Source organism: Heteronotia binoei, chromosome 6 (assembly GCF_032191835.1).
Source record: "Heteronotia binoei isolate CCM8104 ecotype False Entrance Well chromosome 6, APGP_CSIRO_Hbin_v1, whole genome shotgun sequence".
Taxonomy (NCBI): Eukaryota; Metazoa; Chordata; class Lepidosauria; order Squamata; family Gekkonidae; genus Heteronotia; species Heteronotia binoei.
The window spans coordinates 144,907,114-144,928,118 of record NC_083228.1 but is presented as its reverse complement, the minus strand read 5'-3'; the positions used below and the strand labels follow the sequence as shown (position 1 = coordinate 144,928,118).

The window sequence follows — 21,005 nt, the reverse complement described above, 5'->3', positions numbered from 1 at the left end:
AATTCATTTAGCTTCTCAGCCATTTCCCTATCCTCCTTCAGTAATCCTTTTACCCCATGGTCATCCAAGGGCCCCACTGCCTCCCTGGCTGGTTTCCTACTTCTAATATATTTGAAGAAATTTTTATTGTTGGCCTTTATGTTTTTTGCAATATGCTCCTCATAGTCCCTTTTTGCCTGCCTGATCACAGTCTTGCATTTGATTCGCCACAGCCTGTGTTCCCTTTTACTAATCTCACTTGGACTGGTTTTCCACCACTTAAAGGAGTCCTTCTTACCATTTACAGATTCCATTACTTTGTTTGTTAACTATGCAGGCCATTTCTTATGCCTGTTTGTGCCTTTCCTAACTTGTGGTATGTATTTTATCTGAGCTTCTAGGATTATAGTTTTAAATAGTGTCCAAGCTTCCCCAAGGGTTTTGACCGTATGTACCTTTCCTTTCAGTTTCCTTCTCACAAGTCATAAACCACATATAGGCTGGTAGTGTTCAGCATACCATAAACACCTAGACAGTAAAGGTGCTGTGGGGGGAGGGGAGCAGTGATTTCAGGGGACACCTGCTGGATGAATTAAAAGCCTGGCTGAAAAGATCCACCTTACAGGCCCTGCAAAACTTAGATATCTCCCGCAGGGCCCCCGATCTCTAGAGGGAGCTCATTCCACCAGGTGGGGGCCCAGACCGAAAAGGCCCCGGCCCTTGTTGAAGCCAGTTGGGTGTCTTTAGGGCCAGGAATCACGAGAAGATGTTGTGCAGCTGACCTCAAAACCCGGAGCGGGGGGGGGGGGGAGCTCATATGGGAGAAACAGTCCCAAAGATATGCAGGCCCAGGCCGTAAAGGGCTTTAAAAGTAAGGGCCAGCCTGGTTGCAAAAGAAGGAGTGGAGGAGAAGGAGGAGAGTTCATTTTATACCCCGTCCTTTACTACGTAAAGAAGTCCTGGAGCAGCTTAGAATCCCCCTTCCCTTCCTCTCCCCACAACAGACACCCTGTGAGATAGGTGAGGCTGAGAGAGCTCGGAGAGAACTGTGCTGGCACAAGGTCATCCAGCTGGCTGCATGTGGAAAAGAAGTGTGGAATCAAAACCGGTTCTCCAGATTAGAGCGCTCCAGTTTGCTGTAGTGGTTCAGTGCGCGGGACTCTTATCTGGGAGAACCGGGTTTGATTCCCCACTCCTCCACTTGCAGCTGCTGGGATGGCCTGGGGTCACCCATTGCTCTCACAGGAGTTGTCCTTGAAAGGGCAGCTTCTGTCAGAGCTCTCTCAGTCCCACCCACCTCCCAGGATGTCTGTTGTGGTGGAGGAAGGGAAAGGAGACTGTGAGCCGCTTTGAGGCTCTGTCCTTGAAAGGGCAGCTGCTGTGAGAGTCCTCTCAGCCCCACCCACCTCACAGGGTGTCTGTTGTGTGTGTGTGTGTGGGGGGGAAGGTGAAGGATATTGTGACTCACTGCTGGACTAAACCCTGTGGAGGCTCCTAGGGAGTCAAAATCTCAGGGGTCCCCTTGCAAATTAACTCAGAGTCGGAGCACCCAACCTGCCACTGCATCCTGCAGCATTTCCCCAAAAGATCCCTTTGACAAAGCTGCAGAGAAGTGGTGGAAAGAGGCAAACTGGGCAACGACACCAGCAGCAGCCCAACCAGGCTCACATAAGAACATAAGAGAAGCCATGTTGGATTAGGCCAGTGGCCCCTCCAGTCCAACACTCTGTGTCGCATAAGAACATAAGAGAAGCCATGTTGGATCAGGCCAGTGGCCCCTCCAGTCCAACACTCTGTGTCACATAAGAACATAAGAGAAGCCATGTTGGATCAGGCCAGTGGCCCCTCCAGTCCAACACTCTGTGTCACATAAGAGAAGCCATGTTGGATCAGGCCAGTGGCCCCTCCAGTCCAACACTCTGTGTCACATAAGAACATAAGAGAAGCCCTGTTGAATCAGGCCAGTGGCCCATCCAGTCCAACACTCTGTGTCACATAAGAACATAAGAGAAGCCATGTTGGATCAGGCCAATGGCCCATCCAGTCCAACACTCTGTGTCACATAAGAACATAAGAGAAGCCATGTTGGATCAGGCCAGTGGCCCCTCCAGTCCAACACTCTGTGTCACATAAGAACATAAGAGAAGCCATGTTGGATCAGGCCAGTGGCCCCTCCAGTCCAACACTGTGTCACACAGTGGCTAATATATGTGTGTGTGTATACACACACACACACACACACATATACATACATATACACACACATACACATACACACACACACACACACACGTATATATATATATACATATGCACAGTGTGGCAAATAGCCACTGATGGACCTCTGCTCCATATTTTTATCCAATCCCCTCTTAAAGCTGGCTATGCTTGTGGCTGCCACCACCTCCTGTGGCAGTGAATTCCACATGTTAATCACCCTTTGGGTGAAGAAGGACTTCCTTTTATCCGTTCTAACCTGACTGCTCAGCAATTTCATTGATTGCCCACGAGTTCTTGTATTGTGTGAGAAAGGGAGAAAAGGACTTCTTTCTCTACTTTCTCCATCCCAGGCATAATCTTGTAAACCTCTCTCATGACACCCCGCAACTGACGTTTCTCCAAGCTAAAGAGCCCCAAGCGTTTTAACCTTTCTTCATAGGGAAAGTGTTCCAAACCTTTAATCCTTCTAGTTGCCCTTTTCTGCACTTTTCCCAATGCTATAATATCCTTTTTGAGGTGCGGTGACCAGAATTGCACACAGTATTCCAAATGAGACCGCATCATCGATTTATACAGGGGCATGATGATACTGGCTGATTTGCTTTCAGTTCCCTTCCTAATAATTCCCAGCATGGCGTTGGCCTTTTTTATTGCAATCACACACTGTCTTGACATTTTCAGTGAGTTCCCTACCACGACCCCAAGATCTCTCTCTTGGTCAGTCTCTGCTAGTTCACACCACATCAACTTGTATTTGTAGCTGGGATTCTTGGCCCCAATGTGCATTACTTTGCCCTTGGCCACCTGTCAATATCTTTTAAATGCAATGCTTGGCAGCCACCGCCGTGTTCTGCAACAAAAGCCTCCTCGGTTGTGCGCCAGACACGACAACCAGGGATTGCGTCCTGAGCCCGGAAACTCCGTTTCTCCCTCTCACCTGCTGAGACCGGGTCTTATAGGGCGAGCTGCTTTCCAGGTCCGCCAGGATGCTGGTCAGGGAGTCGATTTCCGCATCCAAGCTGGAGCGCCTCTCCTCCAGCGTCTTGGCCCCAGGACTGACCTGCAAAAGGAGTGAGAAGAGATCCTTCTTAGGGAGGAAGGGGGGCGGAATCCACCATTTGTCTGTACTTGAAACATCCCATACCCATTCTGTGTGTGGAGAACAGCTAGATACAAGTCCAGGAGGAGGGGGAGAAGAGGAGGAGGAAGAAGAAGAGGAAGAAGATATTGGAAAAAAGTGCAGAAAAGGGAAACTAGAATGATTAAAGGGCTGGAACACTCTCCCTAGGAAGAAAGGTTAAAACGCTTGGGGCTCTTTAGCTTGGAGAAACGTCGACTGCGGGGTGACGTGATAGAGGTTTTACAAGATTATGCATGGGATGGAGAAAGTAGAGAAAGAAGTCCTTTTCTCCCTTTCTCACAATACAAGAACTTGTGGGCATTTAATGAAATTGCTGAGCAGTTGGGTTAGAAGGGATAAAAGGAAGTACTTCTTCCCCCCAAGGGTGATTAGCACATGGAATTCACTGCCACAGGAGGTGGCAGCGGCTACAAGCATAGACAGCTTCAAGAGGGGGTTAGATCAAAATATGGAGCAGAGGTCCATCAGTGGCTATTAGCCACAGTATATGTATGTGTGTATATGTATTTATGTATGTATCTACACACACACATATATTGGCCACTGTGTGACACAGAGTGTTGGACTGAATGGGCCATTGGCCTGATCCAACATGGCTTCTCTTATGTTCTTATGTATTTATATCCTGCCCTATACTCTGAATCTCAGAGTGGCTCACAATTTCCTTTACCTTCCTCCTCCCTACAACAGACACCTTGTGAGGTGGGTGGGGGTGAGAGAGCTCTGACAGAAGCTGCCCTTGCAAGGACAGCTCTGCAAGAGGCAGGACTTTTTTCTGAGCAGGAACAGACAGAAACGTAGTTTCGGCTGGCTTGGTGTCGGGGTGTGTGGTCTAATATGTAAATGAATTCCTGCTCAGCTCTTTCTGCAAAAAAAGCCCTATGTGAAACAATGGTGATGTGTGGTGTGGCCTAATATGCAAATGAGTTCCTGCTGGGCTTCTTCTACTAAAAAAGCCCTGGGGAGAGCTATGGCTGACCCAAGGCCATTCCCCCCACAATAGAAAGCCTGTGAGGTGGGTGGGGCTGAGAGGACTCTTACAGCAGCTGCCCCTTCAAGGACAACTCCTGCGATAGCTATGGCTGACCCGAGGCCATTCCAGCAGCTGCAAATGGAGGAATGGAGAATCAAACCTGGTTCTCCTAGGTAAGATTACGCGCACTTCACCACCACACCAAACTGGCTCTCAAAGCATTGCTAGCTCAGCAGCTGCCCTTTCAAGGACAACTCCTACAAGAGCTCTGGCTGACCCAAAGCCATTCCAGCAGGTGCAAGTGGAGGAGGGGGGAATCAAACGCAGTTCTCCCAGAGAAGAGTCCGTGCACTTAACCACTACACCAAATTGGCTCTCAGGAGACAGACACCCTGTGAGGTGAGTGGGGCTGAGAGAGCTCTGACAGAAGATGCCCTTTCAAGGAGAACTCCTACAAGAGCTATGGCTGACCCAAGGCCATTCCAGCAGGTGCAAGTGGAGGAGTGGGGGAATCAAACCCGGTTCTCCCAGATAAGAGTCTGCGCACTTAACCACTACGCCAGACTGGTCCTCTTTCCCTTCCCCTCCCCACAACAGACAACCTGTGAGGTGGGTGGGGCTGAGAGAGCTCTGACAGAAGATGCCCTTTCAAGGACAACTCCTATAAATCATAAATAAACTAAACTAAACTACAAGAGACCAACAAGATTATTCGGGTATGGGTTTTCGAGAGTCAGTGCTCCCTTTGTTAGATACAGGGGAGTTAGCCGGGTTAGGCTATTGCTGCAAAATACTAAAGAGTTCAGGAGCACCTTTAAGACTTACAAATGTTATTGTAGCGTAAGCTTTCGAGAAACACAGCTCTCTTGGTCAGATGCACGGAGGGTACATAGAAGCTGACCAGAGAGATATCGGTGGAAGGGGGAGGGGGTGCAGGAAGTGAGTGCTGTGTGAATGCAAAGCAGTTGCAAAAGTCATGGAAAAGATAGAATGTCCAACCCAGGCTGGGTGTGACCACTTTTACTGATGGATCTGAGTGGAATATTTGAAAGGGAAAGGCAGTTACTTCTGGTAATGAGTTCCTATTCAATCCATGTCTGGCTGAGCCAAATTTATATATGAATTCTAATCCAGCAACTTCCCAGGGGATTTCGTTTTTGAAATGTCTCTGTTGAACTATGGCAGGGGTGGCCAAACGTTGCTTAACGTAAGAGCCACCTAGAAAAAAAAGTCAGCTCTTGGAGAGCAGCGTGACGGACCGACGGAAGGAAAAGAGACGGAAGCGGGAGAAGTGGAAAGAAAGCAACTTCAATTTTAAATACATCTCCAAGCCGCAGGCTGGCTTGGCTTGGATAAGAGAGGCTTGGCTCAGTAACTCTGCTGTGGGATTGAGAAAGCATGGAAAAACAAGCTCTCCCTCCCCCCCCCCACTTCCACCCCAAGGGAGGAGCCTCAGCCAATGGAGAAAATAGAGGTTTTGATCTGTAGCCCTGCTGTGCGATTGAGCAAGCCTGGCAAAGCGAGCTGTGATGCAGAAGGAGGCAAGAGAGAGGGAGAAGGAAGCAGATGACAGCCAGTAGCTCGGGGGCCTGATAGAAGCTCTCTGAGGGACTGATCCATCCCCCGGACCGCATGTTTGACACCCCTGGTTTGAAGGCTTCCTGAGCAGACAAGGATTCACGAAGCACAGCTTGCACACAGCATGGGAATACACCACTGGGGAGAGCCGCGTCTTGGGATAATGTGGATTTTCTTCTTTGCATCACTGAGCTGCAATCAGGGACTTCAGGGGGGAGGGTGGAATTGCAAATGAGTCTGACTTTCCCATCACCTCCTGCCTGGTCCTTTTAAACTGGAGATGCCGGGGATTGAACCCGGGACCTTCTGCACGCCAAGCAGAGGCTCTGCCACTCAGCCACGGCCCCTCCCCTAAACCTAGAGAGCCGATCCTTGATTTAATGGGCTGTCTACTTCTAGAAAAAGAGCCCCGTGGTGCAGAGTGTTAAAGCTGCAGTGCTGCAGTCCTAAGCTCTGCTCACGACCCGAGTTCGATCCCCGGCGGAAGCTGGGTTTTCAGGTAGCTGGCTCCAGGTTGACGCAGCCTTCCATCCTTCTGAGGTCGGTCAAAGGAGTCCCCAGCTTGCTGGGGGGAAAGCGTAGATGACTGGGGAAGGCAAGGGCAAACCACCCCGTCAAAAGTCTGCCGTGAAAACACGAAAGCAACGTCACCCCAGAGTCGGGAATGACTGGTGCTTGCACAGGGAACCTTTCCTTTCCTACTTCTAGCAATATTCAAAACAGTGCCTCCAGCGACAGGTTATATAATCTCCCTACATTATTTAAAAAAAGAAACACAAAGGGAAAACAGCCTGGAAGCTGCGTCCCGCTCTGCTTCTCATTAGGGGGTGTTTCAGTCCTAATTCTGGCCTAAAATGACACTCAGGATCGCCGTCCAATCCTATTAGATCTCAGCGCTGCCGCGGTTATGCGAGCACAGCTGTCACATCCGATAGACTCAGCAGAGAGCGTGTCCCCAATCTGAAAGGCAGTTGTTTCCTTTCCCTGTTTTCCTTCACAGCGCATGAAGATGCAGAAGAGCCAGTGTGGTGTAGTGGTGAAGTGTACGAACTCTTATCTGGGAGAACCGGGTTTGATTCCCCACTCCTCCACTCACACCTGCTGGAATGGCCTTGGGTCAGCCAGAGCTCTGGCAGAGGTTGTCCTTGAAAGGGCAGCTGCTGTCAGAACTCTCTCAGTCCCACCCACCTCACAGGGTGTCTGTTGTTCGGGGGGGGGGGGGAGGTAAAGGAGATTGTAAGCCGCTTTGAGACTCTTGATTCATCGTGGCGGATGAGGTTCAGTGTGGCCAAGTGCAAAGTAATGCACATTGGGGCCAAGAATCCCAGCTACAAATACATGTTGAAGGGTTGTGAACTGGCAGAGACTGACCAAGAGAGAGATCTTGGGGAAGAAGACTGTTCCACTGAGGAACCGCTCTAACGGTCAGGAAGTTCTTCCTGATGTTGAGCCAGAAACTCTTTTGATTTAATTTCAACTCATTGGTTCTGGTCCTACCTTCCGGGGCCACAGAAAACAATTCCACACCATCCTCTATATGACAGCCCTTCAAGGACTTGAAGATGGTGATCTTATCACCTCTCAGTCGCCTCCTCTCCAGGCTATACATTCCCAGCTCATAGAATCATAGACTCATAGGGCGTTTTCGCACTCACCTTCAAGTGGTGCGACCACCCTCCTCACGCCGGCGGATCTGCAGAGATTTCGCACCAGAAGCGCCGGCGCACCCAAAAGAGCCGGCGACTTCCGTCGCGAAACCAGCTCAAACGTTTTCCTGCTTCTTGGCGGTTTCCGTTTGAGCTGGTTTCGCGACGGATGTCGGCGGCTCTTTGGGGTGCGCCGGCACTTCTGGTGCGAAATCCCTGCAGATCCGCCGGCGTGAGGAGGGTGGTCGCACCACTTGAAGGTGAGTGCGAAAACGCCCATAGAGTTGGAGAAGACCTCTAGGGTCATCTAGTCCAACCCCCTGCACAATGCAGGAAACTCACAAATGCCTCCCCTTAAATTCACAGGATCCTCATTGCTGTCATATGGCCATCTAGCCTCTGTTTCAAAACCTCCAAAGTAGGACCAGAACCAGTGGGTTGAAATTAAATCAGAAGAGTTTCCGGCTCAACATTAGGAAGAACTTCCTGACCATTAGAGCGATTCCTCAGTGGAACAGGCTTCCTCGGGAGGTGGTGGGCTCTCCTTCCTTGGAGGTTTTTCAACAGAGGCTGGATGGCCATCTGACAGCAATGAAGATCCTGTGATTTTGGGGTAGGTATTTGTGGGTTTCCTGCATTGTGCAGGGGGTTGGACTAGATGAACCTGGAGGTCCCTTCAGACTCTATGATTCTATCCTCCATTATTTCCAATGGAGGGAAGGCATTTAAAAGGTGTGTGGTCCCTTTCAAAGTGATAGCCAGAGCGCCCTTCAGAGTCAAGTTGTGTTTGCCACCAGTGGTGTGATTCTAACAAGAGCTCCTTTGCATATCAGGGCCACACCTCCTAATGCAGCCAATCCTCCAAGAGCTTACAAGGCTCCTTTCTGTAAGCTCTTGGAGGATTGGCTGCACTAGGGGGGCGTGGCATAATATGCAAAGCAGCTTCTGCTAGAATTCCACCCCTGCTTATCACTCCCTTGCTCCTGGCTCCACCCCCAAAGTCCCCAGATATTTCTTGAGTCGGACTTGGCAACCCTATTTGGAGGGCGGGCTCCAGGGCATTCTACCCCACTGAGGCCCCTCCCCTCCCTAAACCCCGCCCCTCCCCAGGCTCCACCCCCCCAAATCTTCAGGTATTTCTGAACTTCGAGTTGGCAACCGTAGTTCTCTCTCTCTCCCTGCGCTTGGTGCTTCTTCTGTGAAGCTCTCCAGCCGCTATTCTGTCTCTCTGCTGAGTTCTCAGCGGCAAACACAATAGAAAAACAGAGCAAGTCCCTCTTTCTCCTTCTCCCTCTCCGCAGCCCATGCGAAGAGGCCCCTGTGGCTTAGATTGGGAAGGAAGCAAGAGATAAAGGCCTATCAAGAGGGCCATTAAAGCTCTCCGAGGCAATAACCCTCTTGCTGACGGAGAGTAACTCCAGAAAAGCCTCTTCTCTCTCCCCCTCTTAATTAATAAAATTACAGCTCAGAGCCTCATTATTGATAATTCCGGCCACTGTTTGAGCTTCCCGTCTCTCGGTTCGCTCCCGCCCCCGCCAAACTTAATTCTCTCCCAAATGCAGCACGAATTAACGTTTAATTAGCCATTAAACAGAATTAACAGCCGCTGGATGGCATTGTGGCAGGCGGAACAAGCTATGGAAAGGGGGGGGGGCTGGGCTGGAAGACCGCAGGAAATAGCCAGTCGGTGGGGTTGCCAAATCCAGCTTCGGAAATTCCTGGAAATTTCAAGGTGGAGCAGACTTACCAGGTTCCTCCCTGACCCGGTCTGCTGGGGGGGAATAAGGTTGCCACCTCCAAGCTGGGGGACTCCTGGAGATTTGTGGGTGATATGACAGAGGTTGACAAGGTTTATGCACGGGATAGAGAAGGTAGTGGAAGAAGTCCTTTTCTCCCTTTCTCACAATACGAGAACTCGTGGGCATTCCATTAAATCGCTGAGGAGTCGGGTTAGAACGGATAAAAGGAAGCCCTTCTTCACCCAAAGGGTGATTCACACGTGGAATTCACTGCCACAGGAGGTGGCGGCGGCTACAAGCATAGAAAGCTTCAAGAGGGGACTGGATAAGCATATGGAGCAGAGGTCCATCAGTGGCTGTTAGCCATTTTCTCTGAGAGCTGCTCTTTCAAGAGCCGTTCTCTCAGAGCTCTCTCAGCCGCACCTGCCTCATGGGGTATCTGTTGTGGGGAGAGTATAGGGTTGCCAGGTCCAACTCAGAAAATACCTGGGGACTTTGGGGGTGGAGCCAGGAGACTTTCCCATTCCCGAAAATAAATAAATACAAATACAGCAGTTCAGTTCCCCTGGATACAGTCTTCATTTGCTTATCCTCTTTTTTTGGCCTTGAAAGTGACCACATACCACTCAAAAAGCAACCAAAATAAACCGAGTTTGCAAGCCCACACTTCTGTGATCTCACTGGGGCAATTTACCCACTGGAGCGGCTGAATGTAACCATCTGCTGTATTTCAACCAACTGCTTCAGACTAATAGGAAAACGAAAGCAGAGCAGGGATCCTGGAGGGTTTGGAGCTTTCTTCCAAACAAGAAGAGGGACTCTTGCTCACTTCTGTTCCATTCAGACACTCACCAGGAAGATCCACGTGGCTCTGCCTACTCCCCCCCCCCCCCCCCCCGGTCCATTCAGCTTTCCTCTTGGTCTCCCGTCCAAGTACTAACCACATGATTTAGACACACTGTCTAAAATACAGGCAGTTTGCAGGCTTCTTCTAAGCCTACTGAGATATAAAGGTGCATGGTGGCTGTTGGAAGAAGACTGCAGATTTATACCCCACCCTTCTCTCTGAATCAAGAGTCTCAAAACGGCTCACAATCTCCTTTATCTTCTTTCCCCGTAACAGACACCCTGTGAGGTGGGTGGGGCTGAGAGAGCTCTCACAGCAGCTGTCCTTTCAAGGACAAGCTCTGCCAGAGCTATGGCTGACCCAAGGGCATGCTAGCAGGTGCAAGTGGAGGAGTGGGGAATCAAATCCAGTTCTCCCAGATAAGAGCCCGTGCACTTAACCACTACACCAAACTGACTCTCTTAGGGAGGGGTTTTGAGACACCTTCAGGTAGCAAAGAGCAGTGCACAAAAACCAACTCTTCTTCTTCCCCTCCCGAAACCCTGCCCCCCACAGGCTCCGCCCCAGAATCTCCAGGTATTTCCTAAAAATAGGTGACTAAAAAGGCCAATGCAATTTTGGGCTGTATCAACAGAAATATAGTGTCCAGATCTCGTGATGTGATGGTATTGCTTTACTCTGCTCTGGTAAGACCTCACCTGGAGTCTTGTGTTCAGTTTTGGGCACCACATTTTAAGAAGGATCTAGACAAGCTGGAACGGGTCCAGAGGAGGGGGACGAAGATGGTGAGGGGTCTGGAGACCAAGTCCTCTGAGGAAAGGTTGAAGGAGCTGGGCCTGTACAGCCTGGAGAGGAGGCGGCTGAAAGGTGATAGGATCACCATCTTCAAGTCTTTGAAGGGCTGTCCTATAGAGGATGGTGTGGAATTGTTTTCTGTGGCCACAGAAGGTAGGACCAGAGCCAATAGATTGAAATTAAATCAGAAGAGTTTCCGGCTCCACAATAGGAAGGACTTCCTGACCATTAGAGTGGTTCCTCAGTGGAACAGGCTTCCTCCTTGGGAGGTGGTGGGCTCTCCTTTCTTGGAGGTTTTTCAGCAGGGGCTAGACGGCCATCTGACAGCAATGAAAATCCTGTGAATTTAGGGGAAGTTATTTGTGAGGGAGTTGGACTAAATGACCCTAGAGGTCCCTTCCAACTCTATGATTCTGTGATTCTATGATTCCTGACCCAGAGCTGGCCACTCGTTCTTCGGCAGTTCTCTCAGCACACATCAAAAGGGACATCTCCTTACCTCAACATGGAAAAGGGCTTGATCCGGAGGCGGCGGAGGCGGGAAGGCACTCGGAGGCTGTGGGAGGCTCCCGGGGTCTTCTGGCGGAGGGGGTGGCGGTGGAGGGAAATCACCTGTGGGCATTGAAAGGGAGAAAAGAAGGTTCAAGGCGGAGCCCTGCGGGACCTTGCCCCATTCCACCAGGCTTGCAAGATAATATCATTTCGCTGAGCTTTCAACCGAGCGACGACCCCCACCCCAATATCAGATCCAACTGGCGGTCGAAGAGCACGGAATGCCATTCTAGATCATACAGAATCAGTGCCAAATGGTTTAAACCAGGGGTCCTCAAACTACGGCCTGCGGGCCAGATGCGGCCCGCTGAGGACGTTTATGCGGCCCGCCGGGTTATGGCAAAATCAGACCGGAAGTGACGTTCGACCTAAACTCGCGTTAGCAACGCACACTTCCGGCACTGGGCTGAGGCGGCGGAGACAGAGTGTGAGGTGATACCGAGGTTAGGTGAATTCCCAGGCCGGGGTGTGTGGTGTGGGGAAGGGAGAGAGATGCAGAAGACGGAGAACTGACGGCAGTCCGGCCCTCCAACAGTCTGAGGGACAGTGAACTGGCCCCCTATTTAAAAAGTTTGAAGACCCTGGTTTAAACTGTTTTAAATTGTTGGTGTTAATGTTTATTTAACTATTTTTATTGTTATTGTTTTTATTGTAATTCTTTTAATTTCAACCCATTGGCTCTGGTCCTACCTTCAGGGGCCACAGAAAACAATTCCACATCATCGTCTATAGGACAGCCCTTAAAGGACTTGAAGATGGTGATCCTATCACCTCTCAGCCGCCTCGTCTCCAGGCTAAACATCCCCAGCTCCTTCAACCTTTCCTCATAGGACTTGGTCTCCAGACCCCCCAGCATCTTCGTCGCCCTCCTCTGGACCTGTTCCAGCTTGTCTAGATCCTTCTTAAAATGTGGTGCCCAAAACTGAACACAAGACTCCAGGTGAGGTCTTCCCAGAGCAGAGTAAAGCGATACCATCACATTGCGTGACCTGGACACTAGACTGTTGTTGATACAGCCCAAAATTGCATTGGCCCTTTTAGCCACCGCATCACACTCATCACGCTTCACCAAAAGAGAAACTGGAGGGGAACGGAGAGATTCGGGAGAGCATTTTCAGGAAAGAAAAACAAACGCCGCGGAGAGGCTGTTTCCCCCGCTGTCATTTCAGAGCTCCTGCCGAGAAAGGCCTCTGTATCCTCCTGTGCACACGCGACTGATGTTTATCAAGACTGGATTATACGCAAGAATAAAACAAATGTTTGGAATGTTTGGCATCCCACTGCTTCGGCTGAGGAAAACCTGTTGCCACCAGACGGCTGAAAATGCAGATCCAGTCACACCTGGGTATTTCAGAGGCGGGGAGGGCGACTTCCCCTTGAATCGTGCGGGCTAGCCCAGGGTGTCAAGCTCATTTGTTATGCGGGCCGGATCTGACACGAATGAGATCTTGTTGGGCCGGACTATGTTGGCTTGGGCCGAGCCACGTCGGGCCGGGCCATGCGTATGATCAGGTAGCAGAGAGATAAATTTTATAAAGAACACAGGCAAACACAAAGAATTCCTTTAAAAAAAACGGAAAACGTTAGCACTCCTTGGTTTTAAAGATGCTTTCTTTGTATCTCACCCACGGGATCCAGGGAACTGGGCAAAGGAAGCTCTGGCTCTTGCCTGCCTTCCCCAGGGAACTGTGTGTGGGGGGGAGAACCTCAGCCAATAGAAGGAAGAGAGGCTTGGCTCAGTAGCTCTGCTGTGGGATTGCGAGAGCCTGGCAAAGTAAGCTATTCCTCCACCCACCCACCCCTTCCTCCCCAAGGAAGGAGCCTCAGCCAATGGAGAAAATAGAGGCTTTGCTCTGTAGCTCCTGTGCGATTGAGCAAGCCTTGCAAAGCAAGCTGAGATGTAGAAGGACGGTGGCTCAGTGGTAGAGCCTCTGCTTGGTAAGCAGAAGGTCCCAGGTTCAATCCCTGGCATCTCCAAAAAGGGTCCAGGTAAATTGGTGTGAAAAATCTCAGCTTGAGACCCTGGAGAGCCACTGCCGGTCAGGGGAGGGACGGTGGCTCAGTGGTAGAGCACCTGCTTGGTAAGCAGAAGGTCCCAGGTTCAATCGCCGGCATCTCCAACTCAAAAGGGTCCAGGCAAGTAGGCGTGAAAAACCTCAGCTTGAGACCCTGGAGAGCCACTGCTGGTCAGGGGAGGGGACGGTGGCTCAGTGGTAGAGCATTTGCGTGGTAAGCAGAAGGTCCCAGGTTCAATCCCCAGCATCTCCAACTGAAAAGGGTCCAGGCAAGTAGGCGTGAAAAACCTCAGCTTGAGACCCTGGAGAGCCACTGCCAATCAGGGGAGGGGACGGTGGCTCAGTGGTAGAGCATTTGTGTGGTAAGCAGAAGGTCCCAGGTTCAATCCCCGGCATCTCCAACTCAAGGGTCCAGGCAAATAGGCGTGAAAAACCTCAGCTTGAGACCCTGGAGAGCCGCTGCCAGTCTGAATAGACAATACATACTTTTTAGGGAGGGACGGTGGCTCAGTGGTAGAGCCTCTGCTTGGTAAACAGAAGGTCCCAGGTTCAATCCCCGGCATCTCCAACTCAAAAGGGTCCAGGCAAATAGGCGTGAAAAACCTCAGCTTGAGACCCTGGAGAGCCATGAATGGAGCTGTGGCTCAGTGGTAGAGCATCTGCTTGGTAAGCAGAAGGTCCCAGGTTCAGTCCCCGGCATCTCCAACTAAAAAGGGTCCAGGCAAGTAGGTGTGAAAGACCTCAGCTTGAGACCCTGGAGAGCCATGAATGGGGCTGTGGCTCAGTGGTAGAGCATCTGCTTGATAAGCAGAAGGTCCCAGGTTCAATCCCTGGCATCTCCAACTCAAAAGGGTCCAGGCAAGTAGGCGTGAAAAACCTGAGCTTGAGACCCTGGAGAGCCACTGCCAATCAGGGGAGGGGATGGTGGCTCAGAGGTAGAGCATCTGCTCGGCAAGCAGAAGGTCCCAGGTTCAATCCCCGGCATCTCCAACTCAAAAGGGTCCAGGCAAGTAGGCGTGAAAAACCTCAGCTTGAGACCCTGGAGAGCCACTGCCAGTCTGAGTAGACAAGACTGATGGACGGAGGGTCTGATTCAGTAGAAGGCAGCTTCATATGTTCAAGGAAGGAAGGAAGGAGGGACGGTGGCTCAGTGGTAGAGCATCTGCTTGGGAAGCAGAAGGTCCCAGGTTCAATCCCCGGCATCTCCAACTCAAAAGGGTCCAGGCAAGTCGGTGTGAAAAACCTCAGCTTGAGACCCTGGAGAGCCGCTGCCAGTCTGAGTAGACAAGACTGATGGACTGAGGCAGCTTCATATGTTCAAGGAAGCATGAGAGAGGGAGAAGGAAGCAGACAAAAGCCACTTGCTTGGGGGCCTGATAGCAGCCTGATTTGGCCCCCCGAACTGCACATTTGGTACCCCTGGGCTAGCCTGATCTCATCAGATCTCAGAAGCTATAGGTCCTGGTCAGTATTTGGATGGGAGACCTCCAAGGAATAGTAATGCAGGGTAGTAATGCAGAGGCAGGCGACGGCAAACCACTTTCTGAACATCCCTTGCTTCGAATACCCTACAGCAGGGGTGGCAAACATGCGGCCCAGGGGCTGAATCAGGCCCTCGAAGGCTCCCATCAGGCCCCCGAGCGACTGGCTGTCGTCTGCTTCCTTCTCCCTCTCTCTTGCTTCCTTCTGCATCACAGCTTGCTTTGCAAGGCTTGCTCAATCACACAGCAGAGCTACTGAGCCAGGCCTCTCTCCCTTCGATTGGCTGAGGCTCCTCCCCCTCCTGGTCCCCTGGGGAAGGAAGGAAAGAGCCAGAGATTCCTTTGCCCAGATCCCTGAATCCCATGGGAGAAATATAATTTTTTGTTATTATTCACTCGCACAGTAAATAAACAAATTTATTTATTTTATTGGATTTATATCCCGCCCTCTGTGCCGAAGCAGGCTTTAAGACCAAGTGCTAATGTTTTAAGCATGCTTTAAGTTTTCTTTTAAAAAAAAAATCTTTAACTACGTTTGTCTTTGTCCTTTATAAAGTGTCTATCTCTGCTACCTAATCTTAAGAGCCCCGTGGCGCAGAGTGTTAAAGCTGCAGTACTGCAGTCCTAAGCTCTGCTCACGACCTGAGTTCGATCCTGGCGGAAGCTGGGTTTTCAGGTAGCCGGCTCCAGGTTGACTCAGCCTTCCATCCTTCCGAGGTCGGTCAAAGGAGTCCCCAGCTTGCTGGGGGGGAAAGTGGAGATGACTGGGGAAGGCAAGGGCAAACCACCCCGTCAAAAGTCTGCCGTGAAAACATTGTGAAAGCAACGTCACCCCAGAGTTGGAAACGACTGGTGCTTGCACAGAGGATCTTTCCTTTTCCTCTACCTAATCTTAAATAGGTACACACATGGACCAGCCTCACAAGGTCTCATTTATGTCAGATCTGGCCCTCATAACAAATGAGTTTGACACCACAGCCCTGCAGGGTCTCCAGAAATCAACTGCATCTTGGCAGGCCTTTCCACCACCATTTCCCACAGTGCTTTGTGTCAGGTGGCCATAAGTAGAAAAGCAAGAAACAAGGAAAAGTTGAGGGTAGTTTCAGGGAGTAGTTGGGTTTGTCTGCCAGATAAAAGTCTGGTAGTGCTTTGGAGGTCAAGAAGATGTTCAAGGTATCAGCTTGGAAAGTGACAGCTAGGTACAGCCCCAGGAGCACCATAGAGACCAACAATATTTTCAGGGTATAAGTTTATGCCCCTCCAAATACTGCTGAACTTCATGGAACTACTGGATTCATTTCTACCTATGAAAAAACTAAATTATTGATTTTTCCTCTCCTTTGGATAAAGAAGAAGACTGCAGATTTATACCCCGCCCTTCTCTCTGAATCAGAGACTCAGAGTGGCTTACAATCTCCTTTACCTTCCCCCCCACCCACAAAAGACACCCTGTGAGGTGGGTGGGGCTGAGAGTGCTCTGACAGAAGCTGCCCTTTCAAGGACAACCTCTGCCAGAGCTACGGCTGACCCAAGGCCGTCCCAGCAGCTGCAAGTGGAGGAGTGGGGAATCAAACCCAGTTCTCCCAGATAAAAGTCCGCGTGCTTAACCGCCACACCAAACTGTATCTGTTTTTATTCCTCTCTGAAGCCTTTTCAGCAAAACAGAATGGAAACATCGAAGCCGGAGCCATTGAGGGGTGGGTGGGACGACTCTCATTAAAAGGGCCAGTTTGCCTAATTTTGTTTGGGGCTAATTATCCCCAAGACTCGCTGCGGGACATGCAAGGAATTGCAATTAGTCATCTGGGTGATTCCAGGCCCCTCGAGAGGCATAATCAGTCAGTCCGAGGGAGGCTGCGTGAAGAGCTCCCAGCAGGAAGAAGGCCATATTAGCCCCCTGCCGTGCCAGGCAGTGAATGATGGATCTCGTCGTAAAAAGATTCTTCTCTGAGAACGTAATATTTCCCGGCAATTAGGCGCTGCCTACCCGCAAGCAGTCTGGCACCCTCCATCCCAAAAGACTGACATGGCTGCTTTTTTAAAAAGGGAATAGATGCAAATATGGTTCTTGCAGACCCATTTCACCTTCAATGAATGATGATAGCAGGATAGATAGTAATGCACATTGGGGCTAAGAATCCCAGCTACAAATACAAGTTGATGGGGTGTGAACTGGCAGAGACTGATCAAGAGAGAGATCTTGGGGTCATGATAGATAACTCACTGAAAGTGTCAAGACAGTGTGCGTTTGCAATAAAAAAGGCCAATGCCATGCTGGGAATTATTAGGAAGGGAATTGAAAACAAATCAGCCAGTATCATAATGCCCCTGTATAAATCGATGGTGCGGTCTCATTTGGAGTACTGTGTGCAGTTCTGGTCGCCGCACCTCAAAAAGGATATTATAGCTTTAGAGAAGGTGCAGAGAAGGGCAACTAGAATGATTAAAGGGCTGGAGCACTTTCCCTATGAAGAAAGGTTGAAACGCTTGGGACTCTTTAGCTTGGAGAAACGTCGACTGCGGGGTGACATGATAGAGGTTTACAAGATAATGCATGGAATGGAGAAAGTAGAGAAAGAAGTACTTTTCTCCCTTTCTCACAATACAAGAACTCGTGGGCATTCGATGAAATTGCTGAGCAGACAGGTTAAGACGGATAAAAGGAAGTACTTCTTCACCCAAAGGGTGATTAACATGTGGAATTCACTGCCACAGGAGGTGGTGGCGGCCACAAGTATAGCCACCTTCAAGAGGGGTTTAGATAAAAATATGGAGCACAGGTCCATCAGTGGCTATTAGCCACAGTGTATGGAGCACAGGTCCATCAGTGGCTATTAGCCACAGTGTATGGAGCACAGGTCCATCAGTGGCTATTAGCCACAGTGTATGTGTGTATATAACATTTTTTGCCACTGTGTGACACAGAGTGTTGGACTTGATGGGCCGTTGGCCTGATCCAACATGGCTTCTCTTATGTTCTTATGTTCTTAATTATTAGATTCGATACGATATGTAGAGTAGGGGCGGGCAAATGAAAAAAAATAAAATCAGAAAGATTTGAATTCGGGGGTATTCAGGGCTAAAAAATTCGGGAGGCCATATATCTCCTAATAGCAGATTTGGTAGCCGAATCTGATTCGGGAGATAGTTGGCTATTCCTGAAGATATGGCCCCATTATACCCTATGGATCACTGAAATCAATGGTGAAATGGGGTATAATGAAAGACGGCTGGAGGAGAGGAGGTTTGAGGTAGAGGCTCCAAATTTCTAGGAGAGCTGCAACGGCCTGTCTCCTACAGAACTCCCAAGTTCCAAAAAGATTGGACCAAAGGGTCCAATTCTGTGGGCACCCATCTCTCCATTATACCTTAAGAACCAATGGTAGGAAATTGGGTATAATGAAAGGCAGTCGGAGCGGAGGGGGTTTGGAGCCTCTACCTCAACCCCCCTGCCCCCCAGATGCACTTCATTATTCCCTAGTTTGCCATTGACTTCAATGGTCTATAGGGTATAATGAGGCCGAATGGCTGCCAAATTTCAGCAGCAGTTTGCTGCTACTGTATTCGGCTCCCGAATAAGATCAGAGAATCTGATTTTGCTCTATACAGCCTGAATGCAGCTGAACCAGCTGTTTTGGGGTGGCTGTATTCGGTTCGGCCAAACCAAATGCACACGCCTGATGCAGAGGGGTAGTAGGCATGGAGTAGGCATTGCTAATGGGACAAGAAAACTATATCTTCTCCTGGACTGAATCAAGACCTAGGCTTCCTGTCTCATTACCCATGCTGATTTCTCCATGCCTAACACCCCATTGTATATCAAACCTAATCCAATCACGTCTGCTATTATCATCCAGCTGCTATTGTCTTTTGGCATCTGAAATCACTGCACACTCCAAGATATAAGAACAGCTGCATCAGAAAGAAATGAGAATATGTTAGTCTTCAAGGTGCTTCCATATTCTTGCACTTTTCTACATCTTTCACAGAATAGAATCATAGAGTTGGAAGGGACCTCCAAGGTCATCTACTCAACCCCCTGCACAATGCAGAAAACTCACAAACACCTCCCCCTATATTCACAGGTTCCTCATTGCTGTCAGATGGCCATCTATCCCAGGGGTGCTGCTACTATCATAATGCTATTATATAAATAGATGGTGTGGTCTCATTTGGAATACTGTGTACAATTCTGCATCTCAAAAAAGATATTATAGCATTGGAAAAATGTCCTGGCCCCACTAATGGACCACCTGATGGCACCTGGTTTTGTTTTTTTTTTGGCCACTGTGTGACACAGAGTGTTGGACTGGATGGGCCACTGGCCTGATCCAACACGCCTTCCCTTATGTTCTTATGTGACACAGAGTGTTGGACTGGAGGGGCCATTGGCCTGATCCAACATGGCTTCTCTTATGTTCTTCTGTGACACAGAGTGTTGGACTGGATGAGCCACTGGCCTGATCTGACATGGCTTCTCTTATGTTCTTATGTGACACAGAGTGCTGGACTGGAGGGGCCACTGGCCTGATCCAACATGGCTTCTCTTATGTGACACAGAGTGTTGGACTGGATGAGCCATTGGCCTGATCCAACATGGCTTCTCTTATGTTCTTATATGATGCAGAGTGTTGGACCGGATGGGCCACTGGCCTGATCCAACATGGCTTCTCTTATGTTCTTATGTGACACGGAGTGTTGGACTGGATGAGCCATTGGCCTGATCCAACATGGCTTCTCTTATGTTCTTATGTGACACAGAGTGTTGGACTGGATGAGCCATTGGCCTGATCCAACATGGCTTCTCTTATGTTCTTATATGATGCAGAGTGTTGGACCGGATGGGCCACTGGCCTGATCCAACATGGCTTCTCTTATGTGACACAGAGTGTTCGACTGGAGTGGCCACTGGCCTGATCCAATATGGCTTCTCTTATGTTCTTATGTGACACAGAGTGTTGGACTGGAGGGGCCACTGGCCTGATCCAACATGGCTTCTCTTATGTGACACAGAGTGTTGGACTTGATGGGCCATTGGCCTGATCCAACATGGCTTCTCTGTTTTGTTGTTGTGGTGGTTGTGGTTTGTTGTGGTTGTTTTGGTTGGTTGTTTGTTGGTGGTGTTGGTGGTGGTTGTCGTTTTTTGTTGTTCTTCTTCTTCTTCTTCCCAGGGAAATGCTGATCGCCCCTTTGGGGTCAAGAAGCAATATTTATCCAGGCCAGTTTGGCCAAGGATCCTGGAGGGGTTTTTCTTTGCCTTCTTCTGGGCATGGAGTAAGGGTCACTGGCTGCGCATGTGTGTGGGGGGAGGCATGTGTGAATTCCCTGCATTGTCCAGGGACCTTGGAGGACCCATCCAACTCTACAATTCTGTGATTCTTCAGATCCGCATGGTAAGTTATCGGTCTCCACTTCAGTGTTCCCACTCTACACCCCCAGAATCTCTGTCCCATCTCCCGCTGGAGCAGATAAAAAAAAAAATCACTTTCTCTTGAGTGTGCTTTCTCCACCACATCGCAAGATGACTGCATTCCTCCTCGTGAGGATCGCAGAACCTTTTAGACAAGCCGTTTCCCCTGCTTCACACAAAGAGGATCACACTTCAGAATGGCCCAGACGGCACCCAGTCATTCTCTCCATCCTCCTTCCAAACCTGTGCTCCAAATTCCATCCTCCCTCTTCGATTATTCTGTGGGCTCGAGCAGTCCTCCCTAGTTGGGACACTGCTGTGGGACAAACGGACAGGAGTTCAAGCCCTCCTTTGCACAGTTCTGGTCACATGGCCAAACAGATACTGTAGAGCTGGAGAAGGTGAAGGAAAGGGCAGCCCAACGTGTTGGTTGGAGCATTTCTCTCAGAGGGAAGGACAAAGAGTTTGGTGTAGTGGTTGAGTGTGCGGACTCTTCTCTGGGAGAACTGGATTTGATTCCTCGCTCCTCCACTTGCACCTGCTGGAATGGCCTTGGGTCCGCCATAGCTCTGGCAGGAGTTGTCCTTGAAAGGGCAGCTGCTGTGAGAGCCCTCTCCAGCCCCACCCAC

At 49.9% G+C, this 21,005-nt stretch overlaps 1 protein-coding gene and 1 non-coding gene across 2 annotated transcripts in view; one reads left to right on the top strand and one right to left on the bottom strand.

Moving 5' to 3' along the window:
- The window catches only part of LOC132574388 (lipoma-preferred partner homolog), a 159,829-nt gene that overhangs the window by 12,567 nt on the left and 126,257 nt on the right, over positions 1-21,005 (bottom strand). Inside the window, exons 3-4 of the mRNA XM_060242751.1 lie at positions 11,418-11,530; positions 3,137-3,259 (exon numbers count right to left, since the gene is read on the bottom strand). Coding sequence (XP_060098734.1) covers positions 3,137-3,259; positions 11,418-11,530 — 236 coding nt within the window. The remainder of the gene's footprint in view (positions 1-3,136; positions 3,260-11,417; positions 11,531-21,005) is intronic.
- On the top strand, positions 14,256-14,327 carry TRNAI-GAU (transfer RNA isoleucine (anticodon GAU)). Its single transcript has one exon. It is a non-coding gene; the product is annotated as a tRNA-Ile (tRNA).